This window comes from Phalacrocorax aristotelis, chromosome 5 (genome assembly GCF_949628215.1).
Source record: "Phalacrocorax aristotelis chromosome 5, bGulAri2.1, whole genome shotgun sequence".
In the NCBI taxonomy this organism is placed as follows: domain Eukaryota; kingdom Metazoa; phylum Chordata; class Aves; order Suliformes; family Phalacrocoracidae; genus Phalacrocorax; species Phalacrocorax aristotelis.
The window spans coordinates 1,959,245-1,979,588 of NC_134280.1; the positions used below are offsets into that span (position 1 = coordinate 1,959,245).

General features: G+C 48.6%; 1 protein-coding gene across 7 annotated transcripts in view; it reads right to left on the minus strand.

Moving 5' to 3' along the window:
• Positions 1-20,344, minus strand: part of FMNL2 (formin like 2) — a 152,783-nt gene that overhangs the window by 20,152 nt on the left and 112,287 nt on the right. For all 7 annotated transcript variants that reach the window (XM_075092720.1, XM_075092725.1, XM_075092723.1 and 4 more), the window contains exons 9-12: positions 20,045-20,138; positions 5,733-5,807; positions 1,697-1,807; positions 234-383 (exon numbers count right to left, since the gene is read on the minus strand). In XM_075092720.1, the coding sequence (XP_074948821.1) occupies positions 234-383; positions 1,697-1,807; positions 5,733-5,807; positions 20,045-20,138 (430 nt within the window). The remainder of the gene's footprint in view (positions 1-233; positions 384-1,696; positions 1,808-5,732; positions 5,808-20,044; positions 20,139-20,344) is intronic.

Here is a 20,344-nt window from a genome sequence, read left to right on the forward strand (position 1 = left end):
AGCACCCAGGAAGTTTACCTGCCTGAGATCTCTTGAATTCCTTCATTTGCCAAATATCTGATTATTCCCCCAGTACAGCAGTACTAAGGCTTTTTCTAAGCGAACCTCAGCCCAAAGGTTGTAGCCCCGCTGTGCCTGTGCTTCCACCTCCTGAAATGGGCAGGAGCAAAGCCCATGCGCAGAGCAGGCTCTGAACTACCTCAGAGACAAAGGTGACAACATTTGGTACTAACATGGGAAATGTTTTCTTCCAGTTCTTCAACTCTTTCCAAGGCTGCATTCTTGGTTTCCGCATCCTCCAGTAAAGCTCCCACATCAAAAACGTTATCCAGGTAAGCTTGAATTTGCACCTGCAGTTTGTCGCTCTCTGTGTGTTTCAGCTTCTGTAAATCCAAGAAGACAAGGGCGTCACTCCCCACTGGCAGCCCCTCGCAGCAAGAAGGCCGCAGACAGCAAACAGGGTGGGAGAGCGGTGGGAGCTCAGGCCACTTCCATTGCCCAAGAAAACACACTGCATTTTAACGTTAGCTGGGGTTGTAAGCGATAAACAGTCATTTTTGAAGACCAAACATCCAGAGCTTTCAAATAAAGCTAAGCAGCATCTATTCTTCTGTTACTACAGAGGATACTACTGCTTTCCTCAGTGCTTGCTGCTTGGTTGTGGCAAGCTCTGAATGCACCACCTGGCCCTGGGACGGTGCGAGGCCAGCGAGGTGGGTGGCCAGCCCCGCTGTCACCCACGGTGGCCACCAGCTCAGTGGCCGGTAGGCAAAGGTGAGGCCATCGCTTGTGTTTGAGTTCAAAGCGGCGGCGTGGCTCAGAGCAAATCCTCCGACTGCTCGCTGACCTCATGCTGGGTGTGCCGTGTTCAAAATGAGCAGGCTTTACCTCCAAAGATAACATCAGAGCACGCTTTGAACTGCTCTGCCTGTTCCCAATGGACTGCAGGGTTTGTGCCACCCTGGGACCCCAAACAGACCCGTGCTCGGTATCGCCATGTACAAATACTTCTTGCAGACAGTAAAAATCCTCTCGCCTGGTTACTGCTGAGCAGAAGTCAGCAGGGACAAATCAATCCCTCGTCAACACGAGCACTGTTTTCATGTGTGTGCTCCCAAGGGCAGGGACAGGGAGAGGGAGAAAAATACAGAAAGGGAAATATATAAGCAGCTTTCTTCTGAAAGACAGCATTTCCCACAGGATGCCAGAAAACGCCTGGCCGTCAGGAGGAAACTCAAAGGAGGATTTTTTTCACACGGAGACAGAGGGGGCACTGGCAGCACCTGAGCCAGGGCCTACGCGAGGCCTGCAGCCCGTGGCTGGACATCAGGGATGTGGCGTGGGCGAGGACGACTGCGGTTCATCCTCCCTTTGTTATAAGGCGAAGTTACAAATTTAGCTGCCAGTCTGTAATTGCAGTGAGTTGCAGCTGATTTTCCTTCTGCAGGGGTGGCTCCAGGCCACAGCCCCCAGTCAGCGGCCAAGGCACTGCATTTTTAGCAGAGACTGCGGGACAACCCTGCAATGCCCTCCCGAACACTCTTGGGTGAGGGGGTTTAAGGAGGTTTAAGGCTAGGCCGGGCAGCAGCGGCGCTGGGGGACGTGGCGTGGACCCTCCACAGCCCCACGCAGAGGTCAGCCCCGCCAGGAGAGCGGACCCACGCTACGAGGCGGTGGAGACCTGGGTCATACTCACATCCAAATACTCATCCAGACCAAGCTTCGTGAATTCATACTGGAGGTGGACTCTGAAGTTCATGTCTTCCACCGAGTGGACAACGATGTTGATGAACTGCATGCAGGCCACCTGCAAGGAGAACCGCTGCACGTGAGAGCCCTGGCTGCCCCCCAAAAGCCCTGGGCGCAGGGTTCTCCTGGGGCCCCGTGGGTCAGACACAGACGAACAACCACATTTCCTTGAGGTTACTACAAGGGGAAACTGTGATCCGCTCTTCTGCAGCTTTTTTCCAAGCCGGTGCTGGATTCGGGCTTACGGGGCGTTTGTCTGCTGTGATAAAGGCAAACACAGGTTCCAGAGATTAAGTCATGTCTGCAGAGTCTACCTTTACTGCGTGCTGGTGAGCAGAAACGCTTTCCATGCCAGCTCACACGGCCAGACATCATACAAGCACACAAGCTCTTAAGAAAACAATGCTGTTTCTGAAACGGTCTGTAAAAGTGAGATTAATTTTGCAACTGGAACCCCTAGCTTAGGAAATGGGGCTTTCACAAAAGGCGCTTTGTTGTTTGCAGAAAGCATATTTCCAAAGCTGTGGTTTTGGTAACTGAACAAGGGACCAGATCATAGGAGTTGGCATCCAAACACGTCCCAACACAGCAAAGGAAAGGAAAAAGCGGGTCATAAGCGGTATGAGCAGCGGGGGAAACCTCCTGCAGAGCGGCAGGAATCGGGCTACAAACCCCAAAACGTTTGCCCTTTACTTGAACGTAAGGCATGGCCAAATCCTGCTCTGCACAAGTTTCCCCAGCCCTCTTTCAGCTCAGATGATCATGGCTGTGGCCCTCTGAGCTGCTTTAAGAGAGCATTTGCCTACTCCTTGCTGGGCTTCTCAAGGGCATAACCCTATCCCGCTAGCAGTGCTGCAGCAGGGTAGTACCAAGCTTCTCAACATATCTGGGAAGTATCTTAGTAGTTCTAGAACGAATCTGAGAGAAGATAAAATCAAAGCAACCTGATTTTACCTGCAGGACAAGCCTCTAGGACCCACATCTCTGGGTCATTTTGTGGGCAGAAAGAACTGAAGGCCAACTCCCTGTGATCTGCTGTAGGGCCCAGAGGATAAACTCATGAGCAGGCATCTGCTGCATGGTTGCCTTTGACCACAGCTCTGGCCGGGATGCCCCGGGCTGCTCCTTCCAGCCAGAGCTCCCAGCAGCCGCTGAGCTGCCATAAAAACTTTCCTGGCTGAACTGCCCGGTACTGCCTGGCTTTGGAGGAACTGGGACCACAGGGACACAACAAAGATCAGTCAAAACCTTTCAGCTACATCTTCCCATGTAGTCCCTGACCAGCTTTAACCACTGTTTCCAAACTTTGACCCTAGATAGGGACTTTAAACCTAGATAATGCAAAGCTGTGTGACTGGTAACAGGGATAACCCCAAGGAGGAGAGGAAGATAGTCCAAAGACTCATCCACGAGCTCCCATGATACCTCATCCCCACCCCTTGGTGTGGACCCGTATCTCACACAAACAACCCAATCCAGGCTGTTGGAAACCGAACTTCAGGTTTCGAGTCTTTGCAGGACCCTTTGCAGATCCTGTGATGAACCCTGGTTCCTCCTAGTGCTGGTTCTGGCCTTCGCCAGCTGAACCCTGCTGTCCTCTCGAATCACCCAGAGCCAAATACCTTTATTTCAAAAGCGCTTTTGTTAAACTTGCTTTGGCTCTCGCAGCGTTAGGGCCAAATTCTCATTTCCTTTCTCAGATCCTTACATACACAACTAAGGAATTTATCAAGTCAAAGAAAACTAATCTAAGAAAGTTGCTTTTAAAATGAAGTAAGTCAATGTCAACAACGGGAACCTTCTCTAACATACTTTTGCCTTTTTGTTGCTCTTTCCTCCCTGTTGATCCATGCAATTAACTGTGGCCCCTTCCAGCTACAGCTTCCCAGACAGCTCTCCATTTAGGGCAACGTGAAAGCCAGTTCCTGCAGGAATAGCTCTTTGTTTATGTTCAGTCATTGCAACTCCTTGAATTACCCGAGCTTTAACGTTACGTCCGGGAGCCTGGGCTCTGGCACCCGCTTTATCCCGTCCTGCGGAAAGGAGTGATGTCTGCCGTGGGCACGCGCGCCCTGGTGCGACCCGGCGGCTCCCGCAGCGGCGGTACCGTGGCGCTCCCCGCTCGCCCGCCGAAGCGCGCTCGGCGGCCGGCGCTCGCATCAGCATGCGGAGCTTGTTAGGGCCAGATGGTGACAAGAACGAGCGGATCTGCCAAATCGTTTGTCATGAGCTCTCTCTTCTAGCTTTAGGCTTGTCATACAGTCAAGCCCGTAGTTGGTGGAAGAAGCCCAAAGATGCAGACTTTATTAGTATTTGGGCAAGTCCTGAAAAAGCCTGTATTTATATTTTTTCAAGCAAATTTCACCACTACCTTCAACCTATGGCCTGAGAGGAGCAGGGAAATTTCTTACAGTTCTTACAGGCCATCCAGATGCATGCTGAATATTTACAGCTCACCAGGCTTATACGGACACACACTCACATACATATTCCCTATTATATCCTTACAATACATCATTTAATTATCTTAAAGATGAGGGATGATTTTTTAAAAAAAAAAACAAAACAGTGGACAAATCCCATAGCTCACAGCGAGGCGGCCGGCTACTGGCTGCTGCCACCATCTTGCTTCCAGACTGCACTAAGCTGTGCTACTCTCCCACTCCCCAAACACGATTACCCCTCCCTGTGAGCACGGGAAAAATGACTAAGAGTCGGCTGTTGAGGACTGACAAATCTTTCTGTTACATTACAGACTAAACTGTATGTACATCTGAGAATACTTAATGTATACTGTGATACCAACATGTCCTTACTGGGACTGCAGTAACGAGGACCAAAACCAACTGTAACATGTCAGAGAGCGGCCTGCTAACTTGAGTAGAATTGCAGGGATCGCTGTAACTTTTTTTAAATTTTTAAATACAAGAAAGAGGCCATCCTATCTTGCTCATACCACTTCCTTTTTATTCTGCTGTCCCCTCAAGGGTGTGAGCCTGGCCTGGCCATCAGGTCTGCAAGCCACTGACACTGGCGTGTTCAAAGCCTGTAGGAAACACTGCACTGGCTGATTTAACACCTAATACCTGGCAGAAAGAGGTCTTTGATACAAAGCTCAGCACTAAAAGAGTATCAAGTGTCACAGATGCTTACCAGAGGCCTCAGCAGACCCAGCAGTGTGACCAGGAGGGAAGCCCTCCTTCTCTGCTCTCAACGCAAAACAGGACCACGCCAGATCCGAGGCACCGAGCACAAGCAATGCAAGGGGGACTACACCGACCATGCCAGCATTTGTTTTCTAATTAAAGATAGGACTTAAATTTCTCACACTTCTGACACAAGCACTCAGTTGCCACAGACTTTAAAAAAAAGGATGTGGAAGTACTTTTGGTATTGGACACAAAACCAGCTAGCTCGTCCTTACTGTCACAACCTCTGCCTTTCACGTGATGCCAACGTGCAAGCTGGCGCTGGTGTCTGTGGGTGCCAGCCAGAGCTTCCTCTCTCGCCGTTCCCTCCTGTGCTCCAGGGGAAGTGGATTTGGTGAGCGATCATGCATATGCACACTGAGGAACCAAAAGTGCTGCAAACCACTGCTATATTTATCAGCAGATAAGGACAGACAGCAGCTGCAGCGAGTCTCTCCCACACTTCCCTGTCTGTGACTCTGCGGATGTTGGCACACGGACAGAACAGGCATTTTGATACTGCAGAAGCTGCTGCTTTGCCACAGTGAAATAGCGCACACAACCGAAAGACCACTTTCCTCTTACCTTCACTACGGTACAAGGCATTTCTTGAAGGTAACTGAATTGAACTGAAGCTAAAAATGAAATGCACATTATGTAGTTTGGATAATAAAAAATTGTATCGTGGTAATTTTAGGCCAGGGATCAGAAGGCAGATACATCGCTGCCTACGACGGCAGGACCAGACACAGTGAACACTGAAACCAAAGTCTGCTGACGATAAATAGCGCTCACCATGAAGTCTATGTTGTTGTCTTCATTTCGGAAGTGCTCCATCAGCTTCTCAAAGCGCTGTTTCTCTCCACAAACCTACAAAAGAATCACGATGTGTTTGTTAAAACTAACAGCTTGCAAAAGAGAGTACGAAAAACATTTGAAAAGCTGCTCATCTGCTTGCTCAGAACCTCTCCATCCAGGTTTCCTCTCGTTAATTCTTCTTCATGACAAATCCAGTGGAGGAATCACAGGTGGACACCTGTGCTGCAAGTCCAAGGGGTCAGGTACAATTACAACATAACTCTTTGTATGTCTTTTTCCCCCCCAAAAAATGTAATCATCGCCACTGATGGCACGAACGTAAGCAACACGAGTTGCACCAGGCTATGCCACAGGAAGACTCAGCCTCTTTCGCAGTGCAGAACTGGCTTTCCACTGTAATACAATGTAATTAGGAAGAAGAACAAATTACAGGGAGGAAAAAAGAAAACTATCACCAGCTAAATGAGGAGTGAAGTACAGCAGCGTAACTATCAGCTGGTCAGAATTACAGAGCCATGATACAGGGGTGTTGGCAGGAAACACAAGCAACTTGAGGGAGAAATAAGATCTAAGATAAAGCAGGTCTCAGGACACTGTTTAAATCTTATTACTTCCCAGTAGCTTCTCTGGCTCAGTCCTACTTCTCTCAGCACACAAACGATCTACAGTAATCCACACCAAAATCACTAAATAAGTTGGAAAGCGAAAGGGAGCAGAGGTGAGCACCAGGAGGTGCGCCCATTTCCCTGTCCTCCCCACGTAGCAACTGCAACTCTCCTCAGTGGTGCCTCATTTGGGGTACTTTTCCTATCCCCACGTGAACGGACTACACCGAACACCCGAACTGTAGGGGAAGGAGCCGGTGCACACAGCCGGCCCGCACGCAGCCGTGCCAGCGAGCCCTACTGCCCCAGCACGGTCAGATGGGAGGTGATGGGGGCAGTGCAAAGGGTCCCACATGTTCCCAAATCCGCTGGGAGCTTCCTTGTACCCCGCACCATGAGTTGACGTCTCACTTGCTGGATTTTGGTGTCAAACTGAGCGGTGAATGCAGGAAGAGCAGAGGTTTGCTCTTCCAAATGAAGCCGTAAGTGCCTGGGTAGGTGCATCCATCCACAAACAGCGTTAAATCCAGCTTCACCCTCCTCAGATGCCATTTGCAGAGGCACAGGAAAAAATGCTAGAGGAAGCTGTTTTGCTCTTAAAGGTCCTGAAAAGCAGAGTCCGGTCATCTGAAGGACTGAAACTTCTTTTCTGCTGAGGAACAAAACCCTTGGGGAACCCAAGAGGCTCCTTCCTTCCTTAACCCCGATGTCCTGGGAGCACTGGGTGCTACTGATCGGGCACAGGGGCGACAGCAGTGGGACGTCCAACCCGGGCTGTCCGGTCAGGGTCCGCCAGCTTCCAAGCAGCACACCCCTCGGAGACATCAGCTGCTGTTTCCCTTAAGAGCCAACTCATGGCACAGTAGTTGTGTGAAATGAGCCAACAAACGGTAATTAAGGATTGGCGGGAGCACTGGCTGCTTCTCTAGAAAATAACCTCCCTGGGGCAGGGGCCAGTTCTTTATAGGTATTTGCGTCTTCCACAAGAAGACCAAATCCCCAGTTGGGTTTTATAGATACTCCCAAAAAGCAAGTTCTCTACAAAGTATGCATTATTATTACTATTCCCACATCAGCTTCCTCTTTCTAACCATGTCTATCTTACAGCACGTACCTACACAAAGATTAAGGCACCGAGCAGACCTCACTGAAGTCACACAGAGTTTAGCGGGACCTAAATGGGGCTGATCACGATATCTGCAAAGCACTGAGAGTAGTGGCCTGCTGGGTGACCTCTCGCCACGCTTTCTGCTGTATGTTACGACTGAATAAAACATTTTTGTGGTGTATGTGATACATCTGCTGTCATTGCTAAGCAAAATTGCCACAATTGGGTTATTATTCAGGTATTTGTGGTCAGTACCTGACGTCAGTGTGAATTCTGCCACTGGATCTCTGTGAGAGGACAGGGACACTGGTTATGATGAACTACCTGCTAACATTACCATCAATATTCACGGCCACAATCCCACAAGGTGCAACTAATGGGCTCGGTGCAGGCTCAGCAACCCCCGCTCGCGCAGCCTCTGGTAGGCAGGCACAAACACTTGCTAAAGCTGTATTTAAATGCTTCCAGCTGAACCTTAAACACTCTCAAGGTAGAATAAACACAAACAACAAAGTGTGCACCCTCATGAAAAACAGATTATGTTTGTTGCTCAAGCAAATTATAAAGATATTAAACCCAAAGGACTTGGCTCTCTCTACACCCTATGCCATGAAAGTGGTTTTGAAGCATTACACGACTTTATGTGGGCTGCTCCACTAGGCCCATAAAACACGTGTTAAGGTCTAAGACAGAGTAAAACAAAGCCGAGGCAGACCCACGCCTGGATGGAGCAAGTCTCCTTGGTATTGCCTGGCCTGTCGCTGTGCAAGGGGCATGGCCGCTCTCTCTGCTTAGCAGAGGTGGGGTCCCTGCGACACCGAAACGATGGGTGAGTTTGGAGAGCCACTGCCATTCAGCTTCAGGCTGTGAATCTTCAGTCTAATCTCAGGCTTTTCTTCAGGAGTAATCCTCATAAAGCCTCCCTACAGCATCAGGAATCGCCTTGCTGGGAGATCAAAGCCCAAACACCGCACACACATTGCTGATGGTTAGAGCAGCTCCAACAAAAACAGAGGGCAAGCGAGCGAGGCCCTGCCCCAGCCTCCCAGCGCGTTGGCTTTGCAGGGGGTGGCTCGAGAGCTGGTGCACTGGTGAAGACCCTTAGGCTGTGCAAAGCAACAGTCAAACTCATATCAAATCCAAAATGGCCAAGAGCATCCTCGGGAAAACAGGGACACACATGCTTCCATGCAGGAGCAACACACCCTTCAGGAGGAAAAGAGATGAAACACTGTGAAAAGGCCAACCTCCATCAGGAAAAGTGAAAGAGAAAACCAGAATCTGGCTGAGTTTCAGGAACCTACTGGCACTGTGAGTATCAAAGGCAGCAGCTGCCCGCCGATATAATTTGATTTTGGAGGTGTACGCTGGGTCTGATCCAACTCCTAGTCAAAGCAAACACGAGGAGCCCTCCCCTTCACCTGCACCGCAGGCTGCTTAGATGCACTCACCCCTACGTTATTATCCCAAGCCATTTTTTCTCCTACTATAGTAAATGGGATGGTATTTCAGTACAAACAACTGCAAATACTTTCAGGGCTCTCTGTACTCTTCCCTCTCCACGAAACAGTTAAGAGTCAACAGAAGAGAAGAAAAAAAGTTGGTTCATCTCAACTTTGAGCTCTAAACAATTACATCTCTCTTGTACCCACTTCAGAAAAAAACGGAGCCGATTTAAACAAAATCATGTATTGTGGAAACAAACATAACAATGCTGCGTATGATCACTCAACAATAAAAGCCAGAAGGACTGATTTCTGGGAAATCTAATGTAAACCATTCCACATGGATGAGAAAAGCTGACATAAACAACTACAAGCCATTTATGGCTGACTAATTAAATTAAGGAACAACCTGAAGTGATACAGCCCTGGCAGAGACTTGCCGATCCTGGGACACAAGTAGCCCCGGGCTGCTGATAGCAAGAGGAAAAGCAACAACAACCTGCGGCTTTCAGTGGCTGCTTGCAGATATTTCACACTATCATCAGATGAGTCAGTGCTGGGAACATGTGTGTTTCAAGAGACAGCAAGCTGACTTTCGTGAAATGATATAATTTATCCTGGAAGATTAAAGAGAGTGAAACTGTAGATGAAGCCTACAGCCTGAAGATTGGCCAAAATCCAAGACGAATGCTGAAATCAAATCCCACCACATAAAACCATATGTTGCCATTTATATTTGAATAAATTTCCAAGGTCTGTCATTTGAAAGTATGGCTGGGACTAAGAAAGGCTGATCTTTCTTTTATTAGCATTATTCTGTGTAAGAAGCAAGATTAAACGGGTTACCACAGCTATAAAAAACCTCTGTCTGTACTTCGGCTGTGAAAAAAAAACTTTTTAGGTTGCATTAAGCCCACGTCATTCTAGAAGAACAATGTGGCTTTATGGAAAACCACCCACGAAGGGCCCTTTCTCTGGAAAAGCTCTGGGTGCTAACGAAGCAAACCCGTCAGAGATCTGTTACAAAGGTACAATACAATCCTGTAAGGAAGCAAAAGGATCCGTTATGAAAAATTTAGTGACGATTATATCCATATCCACCTGGCAATACTCTCGGGTCATACAGTTCACATCTAGACCACCCAAGAGCAAAGTTCAACTACGACAACCCTCGCGTTGCTCCTGCTCACGTGGCCAGATTACTGTAAGACGCTCCCAAAAGGCGTCCTGGGCAGACAGCAAAGGACACCAACGGATTTTGGAAAAAATAAAGGTGTTTTCATGTCCGGCGTCAGGCAGAAAGTGAAAATCCAGGCTCACCGAGGCACATCCATCGTCCTCCTACCTCAGGCGGTTATCTAATGACGCAAAGCACCACCTCATTTTGTTGGAGAATGGAGCTCGTAACTAACCCTCACCACAAGCAAATACAGCGTGCCCCATATGGAGATGGCAGCGAGCACAGGCTTTGGAGCTGCAGCTTGCTGGCGGTACAGAACGCACACTACGAGACACAGCTGCCAGACCGCCATCTCCTCCACATCTGGAGGACTGATGCTCCTAAGCCAGAGATGCAGCACCCCATCCAGACACGGAAACTGCCTACTGCAACCGCCTCGGTGCGAGCGTCGCTCCGTCAGCAAAGCGGGGAAGAGAGAACGGCAGCTCTGAGCCAGCAACGCGTGTTCGTAGAAAAGACATCAGTAAGCTCACCAGCTCACAAAGTGCTCCTGTGCCAGGAAACAGGTATCGCCTGGGGGTCCCAGACCCCACAGAGAAAACGAAATAACTTTAGCTGCGTTTACACTCGACATGAATACGGTCTGGTACAGTGAAGGCAGCAAACAGTGACCTCAAGGCAGGGAAAACAATTCTCCGAAGGACCTGTTCTACATATCCATCAGTGACCTGGACGATGGGACAGAATGTCCCCTCAGTGAGTTCGCTGATGATCCCAAGCTGGGAGGAGCGGCTGATACACCAGAAGCTGTGCTGGCATCCAGCGAGACCTGGCCAGGCTGGAGAGCTGGGCCCAGGGGAACCTCAGGGAATTCAGCAAGAGCAAGTGCAGGGTCCTGCCCCTGGGGAGGAACAGCCCCCCGCACCAGCACAGGCTGGGGGGGACCTGCTGGAGAGCGGCTCTGCTGAGAGGCCCTGGGGGTGCTGGGGGGCAGCGAGGAGACCCTGAGCCAGCACCGGGCCCTTGGGGCCAAGGGGGCCAACGGTGCCCTGGGGGGCATGGAAAGGAGTGTGGCCAGCAGGGCGAGGGAGGTTCTCCTCCCCCTCTGCTCTGCCCCAGTGAGGCCACACCTGCAGTGCTGCGGCCAGTTCTGGGGCCCCCAGTTTAAGAAGGATGTGGAACTGCTGGAGCAAGGCCAGCGCAGAGCTGCCAAGGGGATCAGGGGCTGGAGCATCTCCCTTGTGAGGAAAGGCTGAGAGACCTGAACTTGTTCAGCCTGGAGGAGAGAAGACTGGGGAGATCTCCTCAATACCTATAAATATCTGAAGGGCGGGTGTCAGGGCGATGGGGCCGGGCTCTTTTCAGTGGTGCCCAACGCCAGGCCAAGGGGCCACGGGCACAAGCTGGAACGCGGGAAGTTCCCCCTGAACATGAGGAGAAACCCCTTCCCTGTGCGGGTGCCCGAGCAGGGGCACAGGCTGCCCAGGGAGGCTGTGGGGTCCCTTCCCTGGAGACATTCACCCCCCACCTGGACGCGGCCCTGTGCCCCTGCTCTGGGGGTGCCTGCTCAAGCAGGGGGTGGGATGGGGTGAGCTCCAGAGGCCCCTTCCAACCCCTGTCTTTCTGTTATTCTGTGGCCAAATTTAAAATACCTAAACCTTAGCAAACGCTTTGCATACAGGATATTCTCAGTGCAAATGTTAGAACAACCATCTACCATGTGTTGCCCAAAGGCTGTTTTAAGCCTCCCTCCTCCTTCAAACACTTTTCGAATTCCGTAAGAGCGAGAAGCGGTAGCACAATTTCACAGCAAATATGCGCTGTGTACATGAGCGCAGCCCATACTGGACATGGCCTTATAAATAGCCTGATGTATATGCAACCTAAAAATTCATGGGACCCTTTGTGAACCTTCTCTCCTGTCTGTGCTCCTTTATCCGGGGGCACAATGCTGGCTTTCTCTCCCCCACAACAGCCCACTGTGATCAGCAGATCCCACCACCGGCAAGCAGCACTCCACAGAAACACTTTGTTTGGACTGATCATGCTGACGGTTTTGCAGTTTGCCAAAGAACAAAAAAATCAGTTTTCCCATAAGTTACTGGTTAAGAAAACAGTTATTTAATACTTACTGGGTTAAAATACCTTTTACTTCTCTACCAGCAGGGTTAAGGCACTCTCCAAATACTGCTGCAGTGCGAAAGACAACAAATGTATTTATGTTTTCCAGCACTTGTGAACATTTTCTTCTAGTACCGAGTCGTTATAATGGCCCCTAAGAATAATTCAGAACTGCTGTTTTCAGCGCCGCCATTCATTATTCAAACAGAGAAATCCGAGTCTGAATTCAGCATTGTGAAAACTGAGGGCTGAACAATATTGTCTCACTTCGCCGGAGTGAAAACCGATGGAGGTAAACAATGAGGTTCATTTGCCATGCCCCCGCCTTCCAGACCGACCCGGCCTCCGTAAGCTCGGCATTAATAGTCATAACCAGGCGATGCGCGAGGGGGTTGCAATAATTCTCACCTTTCAGACATTTCAGAGTGGCAAACGCAGAGGTCAATTAATTTGATGTTAAAACCAGAGGGAGCGCCAGCGTGCCGGACCCCGCTCCTCTCTCATCCCCTGGTCTCCAACGAGTTAGGCCAGTTCTCCTCTCCCCAGCACGTGGGGACGTTCAGAGGCTGGAATAATCACCAGGCAATGGGCTTCCCAGAAGTTTTCTGGATTATCTGACCTCCCATTGGCATTTCTTGGAGCAAACCAAGGTGGTTTCTTGAAAGGTATGGTTCATCACAGGAAAAGCACCTCAATTCTGGTTTGGGTTTGTTTTTTTTTAAACACTGCAATCGTTTCCCGTACGGAGAAGCAGACAAGCATACGCTCACCTTACCAAATTCAGTTGTTCTGGTATATGCCTGTATAATAATCAATTTAGCTGCTTTGCTGGATTACAGCCAGCGTCAGGAAGTGTTCCCTGCAAAGAGCCAGCATTATTTCTGGCTGGCTTTCTGTCTCTGTACAGATCCCAGTTAATCCTTTTGCCTCCTCAGTTTGGATCCGTTTTAAAACTACTATTGTGCTTATTAAGAAAAAAAAAAAAAAAAAGAGTGGTGGAGTCCTCTGGTTTTTCCCCAGAAATATTTAGTTGTCATTAAAATAAATTCTCCCATGTTTAAAATGGAGATTAATGAAAAGCTGCGTAAGGATCTAAGACTGTGCTCCTTAGTGTTAGCTCGGAGTGCTGTGAAGTATATTCACAACCCGTCATTTTCAGATCTTCACTAAAGCTGAGAAAATCAGTATTTGCAAAAAACCCCACAATTTCTTTGTAGCTGTTTTCATGAAGCAATCACACTAGCGCTGCTGGGTTGTGATTTTTTTCAACATATCTGCGAGCTTCCTGAAGCTATTCATTTATTGGCTACTATGCTTTCAGTAAATGAAAAGCATGTAAACCATGTAAATAAAACAGCTAACTAGAAATGCCGCAAAATAAATTAATTTTGAAGCAAGGCCATTAGTGAGTTGGAAAACAGCTTTCTGCACTCATAGCCTCAACAAGCTTCAATTCTGCTGAACTATCGCTTTCCTGGTAATTCTGTTTCGGGGTGTTCTCACCAGATTCCATGACCTTGCTCACAATTCTCCTGTCCACGTTATTTCTGCACCTTAGCTCTGAGGAATCCTCATTTAGGTTTGGTAATGCTGTGACAGCCTGTGACCAAATGTGCACTCTTTGAGCTGGGGAAGCAGTTTATGTCAGGTGCTGGTACCACGGGAGGTCTCGCTGCCTGCTTCCCGGAGACACCCAGCGATGCCGCCCGAGCCCTGCTGGCAATTAGGCTGATTCAGGTATTTCTGGGGATATACGGTGCACTAAAACCTTTGCCCCCAGGCTCTGTCAGGGATCTTTTTTACAATTAAAGAAACAGGCTGAGAGACTCTGGCTCTGACTGTAAGCAAAAGTTCCTTAAAACTAACCCAAGAGTCAAAAGCGCGCGCGTGTATATATATACACACAAACATTTACACATATATGTATGTATATAAACATATAATGGGAAAAGCATTAGGTAATTTTCTACAAGGTTCTCACAACCATAAGAAACTTTACCGTGAAGCAGACCTGACCCACTGCGCTGCTCGGAGCTGGCCCAAGGAGTCCGAGCCATAGTCTTCATCAGGGCATCCTTATCAGTTTCCCATCCAAGCTCACTTCAGGCTGGGAAGGGCCTCCAAGAGAGAGCTGGCCCCAGTTAAGCGGTACACTGGTCTTCAGTAGGACATAACAGAGGTCAGCCAGGAGAGCTGGAACTCCTTTATGAGCTGTGCTTCCAAGAGGAAGGCAAAGCAACGTGGGGTTTCGGCACTCGAAGCAGAAAAGAGAGAGGAAAATGTGCCCTGAGTTAAAAACTGCTCTTGCACCCGAGGGATTGCTTTGCCAAGGTGCGAGGCGGAGCCCGCCACGTGCGATCGCGCAGGCAGGCACCACGCCGCTGCGGGCCAGCCGACGGCGGTTCCTCACCAGCCCTGCAGATAGGGACAGCCGGTGATCAGCCCTTCCTTCCCGCTGACAAAGGGAAGGCAGGGCACACAGGGTTCAGTGCACTGAGATTTCCCCCTTCAATATTTTGCTGCATTTCAAATTTATTTTCCCCCAATTCAAAATACCAGCCGCGTGGGAAGCCGCACTTTCCCACAGGCTGTTTCATGCCTCCTGGACCAAGACCTGGCAGGGCTCAGTTGACTCAAATTACAGCTGCCCTCTCGGACGGAAAGCGCTTGGGTTTTCTACCTGCTGAAGACACCTTCGTCTCACCACAGAAATCTTGACGTGAGAAGAGCAGATTTGGTTATCCTCATATTCTTTTTCTCAGCTCTGTAAAACCTTCTTCATCTTCCAACCAGTATCAACTGCAGCAAAATATTTCCCATGCTATTCGCTCCCAGCGTACAAGTACATTAGAAGCATCCAGTCAATGGCAGAGATGATTAAAAGGTCTTCTCAACCTGTAGAATCTCATCAACATGAAAACATTCTTCCTTGACAAGGCAACAACGAATGAAAGCACTTTGATTACGGCAAGGCGTCAGTAAAACGACAGAGAGCAAGGGCAGCTTTGGAAGGATGCTCATTTTGGGGCCTGGCTGAGTTACCGCTGCGTGGCCATGCTGTGGTTTAAGCGGCACCGTCTTCACGCCGTGTCTATGTGAAGTGAGCAGAAGCATGTGAGAAGGCACACACTTGCACCGTGCTGGCTCTCACCACTTCTGATGGCCGCGGGCAGATTCACCAGGACATCGACGCACCCAAGCTCCAGCACAGCGCGCCTGTACGAGTTCAGAACAGCACTTCCAGGAAAGAGTAAGGGGAGTAATAAATGAAATAACAGTAAAACAAAGTTTTATTGTTGGCAGTAAAAGATGGCAGCTTAATTCTCTGCATACCCACACATGCAATCATGCTATTAAAATGAATTAGCTACTCCGAGCAAGCATTAGGAAAATATATCTTGTTTTCTGACAGTGCACTCGGCCTGCTTTAATTTAAATGGGGCACAAGCTCTTAGCATCTGGTCTGGGAACCTCAGAGGTCCCCCAGAGCTGTCCTGCAGCTGACTCTGCTCTCATTTTCTTCCCCTGGCATTCTGCTGAAGTGCATTTGCTTGTCCTGCAACACCAATCCCCGGCAACTCGGATAAAACTGTGTTGCCGGTTCTCAGAAATCCATGGAAACGAGCACAAAGGGCCGGGAACGCTGCGAAGGAAGCCCACTGGCAAGCAGGTAAAGGCAGGGGTCGCGGCCGTGCCGAAGAGCTCACCCAGCCAAGGCTGCGATATCCCACTCGAGCAGCGTTTGCCTTCAGTGCGAGGTGTTGGCAATAAGAGGCGGCTGCAAACACAACCGGCAACAGGCCAGAAAGTATCAAAAAGATAAGGGAACAGCCAAAGGCCCCAGCTATTCCGGTGGGTTGCCTGTGGCACAGTAACTCCAAACTATTTCCCAGAAATACAGCAGATTTCAGTCAAGCATCACTCAGGAAAAGGAAGTTTTCCAGCTGCAGAGTGCAGGTGGCGGAGCACAGCTGGAGCCGGCTGCTGGGCAGCAGCCCCCAAGCACCACCACCACCTCCTCGCACTTCTGCTCTGCGACCTTTCAGAAGCTGCCTGAGGCCTGACGGCACTGAGAGGGGCTGCAGGAAAACCAGAACATCTGCGGGCCTTCCCGGCTAGTGGTGCTCCTCGTAACTAGGATCTGACCGTCCTGCAAGTACGAGCTTAGCCGGGCTGCTGAGGCTTTTCTTGACCTAGAGGCTAAGCAGCACCTGGGCTTCAAAAGCAATGAGAGTGATGAAACCAACGTCTTCAAAAAGAGAAACATGGCATGGTGTAAATATCCACCTTGCCCAGGAAAAGCAAGGACAGGGTCTTCACAGTTTAATTTGAACTTTTTTCCCCGTTTATGCTGGAGAAAGACCTTCTGAAAAAGGATGAGATTAATTTAGGCTGGAAACTGGGGACAAGTCACCCAACGTCTGCACCGGCCTGGAAGGAACGACCCAACTGAGAGGGCGTGTGAACATTTGGGACATTTTTTTTTCTTGGAGAGCTGGAAGTTGCTGTTCCGCCAATGCCGAATAGTTCCCAAAATGTAAAGCAGGCTGCAGAAAGCAGACACGTGCACCCCGAGAGACTTACCTAAACCATCCCTTGCTCAACTCAACATGCGAACTCCTTCAACATTACAGGGAACACAAAGGAGAAACACAAAGATGGATGAGAAACTAATACTGGTCTCTCCCTTAAAACCACTGATTCATTCTGTCCAACACGGATGAGGATATCGTTGTAACCGCTTCCTGCCTTTTGGCAAAATTAAAAAAGAAATATGTATTCAACAGCTCTGCCACTCACCGGACTGAAACAGGGGGCTCGTGCTTCCTACCACCACCACGACTGCGTGAAGCCTGCTTTCCTCAGCCCTACTGAACGGCTCGGAACACCTGCCTTTCCTTCCACCCATCCCAAACGACTCCGTCCCTCTCTGGGCTCCAGCCCCCATCAGTAACAATGGTTCTGGATTTTCTTTTCCCACTGAGTTCTGCTTTATTCAGTTCCATCTGAAGCTCCTGGTTTGTTGTAAACTTCTCGGTGGCTTTGAAATATCCACGTTTCTGTGTTCAGAAGTGACCTGTTCAACATGATCTTAGCCCTGTACTAAAAAGCGAGCCCTTGGCTATGTCTGTAAGGCGCAGAGCCGAGTCCCCTGCAAAGAGAAACAACCTGCGCACAAGAATCAATTATTTCAGGCCAAGTAACTAAACAAGAATAATTTCCAAGAGACAGCTTAACAGAACAAACCGTTCTCCATTTGAATATCCTGACTCCAGCCAGAAAAAGACTGGCTTGTAAAATCATTTTCAAATTAGAAGTAATTTTCAAAAAGAATTCTTGACAAGACTCAGATCAACTGCCATCTTCCAGCTCAGTCAGACCCTGAGAACCAAATTCTGTCCTCATTTACATCAGAGCAAAGCTCAAAGCCTAATGAAATATTTGATGTTCACCCTGATGCAAATGAGAGCAGAATTTGGTCCAAAATATCCTGTTTTCCCTACTGACTTTATTACAGGGTGAGTGTTAGGCAGGAGTTCAGGTTTCTTTTGAAGTTATTTTATGGCAAGGAGACGGAGTGGCAGAGATCTAGTCTGACGAGTCTAATCTGTCCTAAATATGCACACAGTGTCTGATGAAAGAACCACAGAGGAGCTGTGGCAACCCTGCAACGCATAGTTACAGAAGCCACACAAATATTATTGAGCTCACAGTAATTTAAATTGGAAGTATACTGCTAGAAATCTAACCCTGGGTACTTTACTTGTCAGCAACTCAGAGATTTTTAATATACCAGTTGAGTGAGTTATAAACAGGAAAACCTGAAACCATTACTGAAAACTTGCCCAGGAGGAAACTGGAAAACAACAGCACGGAGCAAGAAATAAGCAGCATAACTGGATAAAGAAAAGAACAGCAAAACACAGAACTGAGAAGGGTAAAATCCCCTCCTTGCACACCCGCTTCACCTGCAACAGCCAACAGTTCCACTACAGCAAACGACTCGATCAAAGACAAAGAGGAATGGAATAAATCAATGGCATTTTCAGGAGTTTCTGAATGCCAGCGGTAGAAGAGCGATGATACAGCACTTGGAAGAACATAAAGAGCAAAAGCTTGACTGAAGATGTCAGGAAGGTAAGAGAGCAAAGGGGACTTTACACATCCATCCCTGTGACAGGCAAAGGGCCTATTTAATGAGCCTTACAGACTGTCCCGACTGTATTTCGGCTGTAGTCATTTGCCTAACATATCTGTAATCCCTCACACTGTCCTCCCCAACGAGTCATATTTCTTCTATAATAAAGTAGTAGTAAGCCAGAAGAATTTAACCCTGAATAACACCATTGTCCTTTGCATGTAATTTCCTACTTAAAGCACTTCTCTCCTATTGTTTTTCATAACAATCTCATCTGCATGTGCTTCCACGATTCCTTCATTTCACAAAGGTGCACATAAAGACAAGGATACCGGCAGCTCGCCCACGGCTACCGATGAATAAATGAAAGAACCAAACTACAATTTCCAGTTCCAGCTCTGTGCCCGCATCGAAGGACTGCAGACCTTTCCCCAGCTGGAAGCAGAACGTCTTATTTCCGTATTCGGACCATCCCTTCCGCTGGTGTAACCCAGAAGCAAGGCTTTCTCCGTGGTCCCGCAATACTGCTGACTCGGCTTCCACTTCACAGCCGGGGAAGGCTCGCCAGCGGCCGCACCGGTGCCCTTGCCTCTGCCCTCAGGTAGCTCTACATGCACAACACAGCTCACAGCTAGGACAGGTCTGGTCTTGCAAAGCTGAGGTTTCTACAGCAGGCCCACACCGGAGACTACTTCAGGCCTTTTGCTCTGGCTCCATATAATGATGAGCACCTCAGAAACGCAGTTATGGTGCAGCTCTACAACATGCAAATATTTACAGTGGGTGTAAATCACAGATTGGTATCTCCCCATCAGAAATAACTCCCCAAACACAAAAAGTAAAAAAATTAACAACCTGGCTTGCTGGTCACCTGTGTTAACCCTCTTACGGCACAGCGGCATTAAGGAAAAACATGCTACATGTTTATACACAGTCCAGCTGGGACTCATCAGGTGTAACAATCTTTGAGCTACTGAGTGTAGATTCATTTTTTCCACACATACAGGCAATATTAAAAATAAATTAGCAGCAGCACCTTTCGAGGACTTGATCCTCACACTAGCGCTTCTGAACCTTCACACAATGTTCTCAAATCCCATTAACCACTGCATGCACACATGTGGTACGCTTGAACGTGTACACCTATGAATGACACTGTTGCTCCACTCGAGCCTACTGGCATACCTGTCTTAATTTCAGCAGTCAGTAATCCACCACAGAGACTTGATTTTGTAATTTCTTCACAAATAAAATTCCTACTGACAGTAAAACCAAGAGTTTTGCACTTCCAGGACTTGTGTAAACAGCTCTGAAAATGGGAGATCTAATACACCATTCCTGGTTGTTTTATCTAAGAACATACAAAAGTGTTCAGAGACAGAACGGGACTAAAGCTCTCAAGATCTCCGTTAGTTTTCTACTTCAGCGACACAGCTTGACTGACGGAAAAATAAAGGGAGCAATTCACAATCCGGATTCATCTTGCTGGCATTATGGCTCTTTTATGCAAAGTGCACAAAATGACGGCATCAACGCCACTGTCTGATTCTCTGCAGCTCCAAGTGACTTATGGAATATCTGCAGTTTATGGAAATCTAGGAAATTCAGCTGAATGAGAAAGCTTTAGCCGACACCACGTAAGAGAACCATTGAGACGCGCATCAAATTCTAATAAAGCAGAGTAACGTACCTCCTTAAAGTTATCGAATGCAGACAAAATGATTTCATGCCCTCCTCTGACGAGGCAAACAGCCGCTAGAAGTTCCAAGACAAGGGCCTTTGTCCTGCAAAGAAAAGCAACGGCAACAGTCAATGACCTCCACGTGATGAACCACCTTCTTTCCACCTGTTTGCAAAAGGGATGCAGAGACTCTGGGAGATGTAGTTTGCATCCCGTGTATATCTAATCACTTGAAATCAGTAAACCTTCAAGACACACAGTACTCAGCATCATCTGATCCAGGGCACTTCGACTCTCCCAGGATCATGC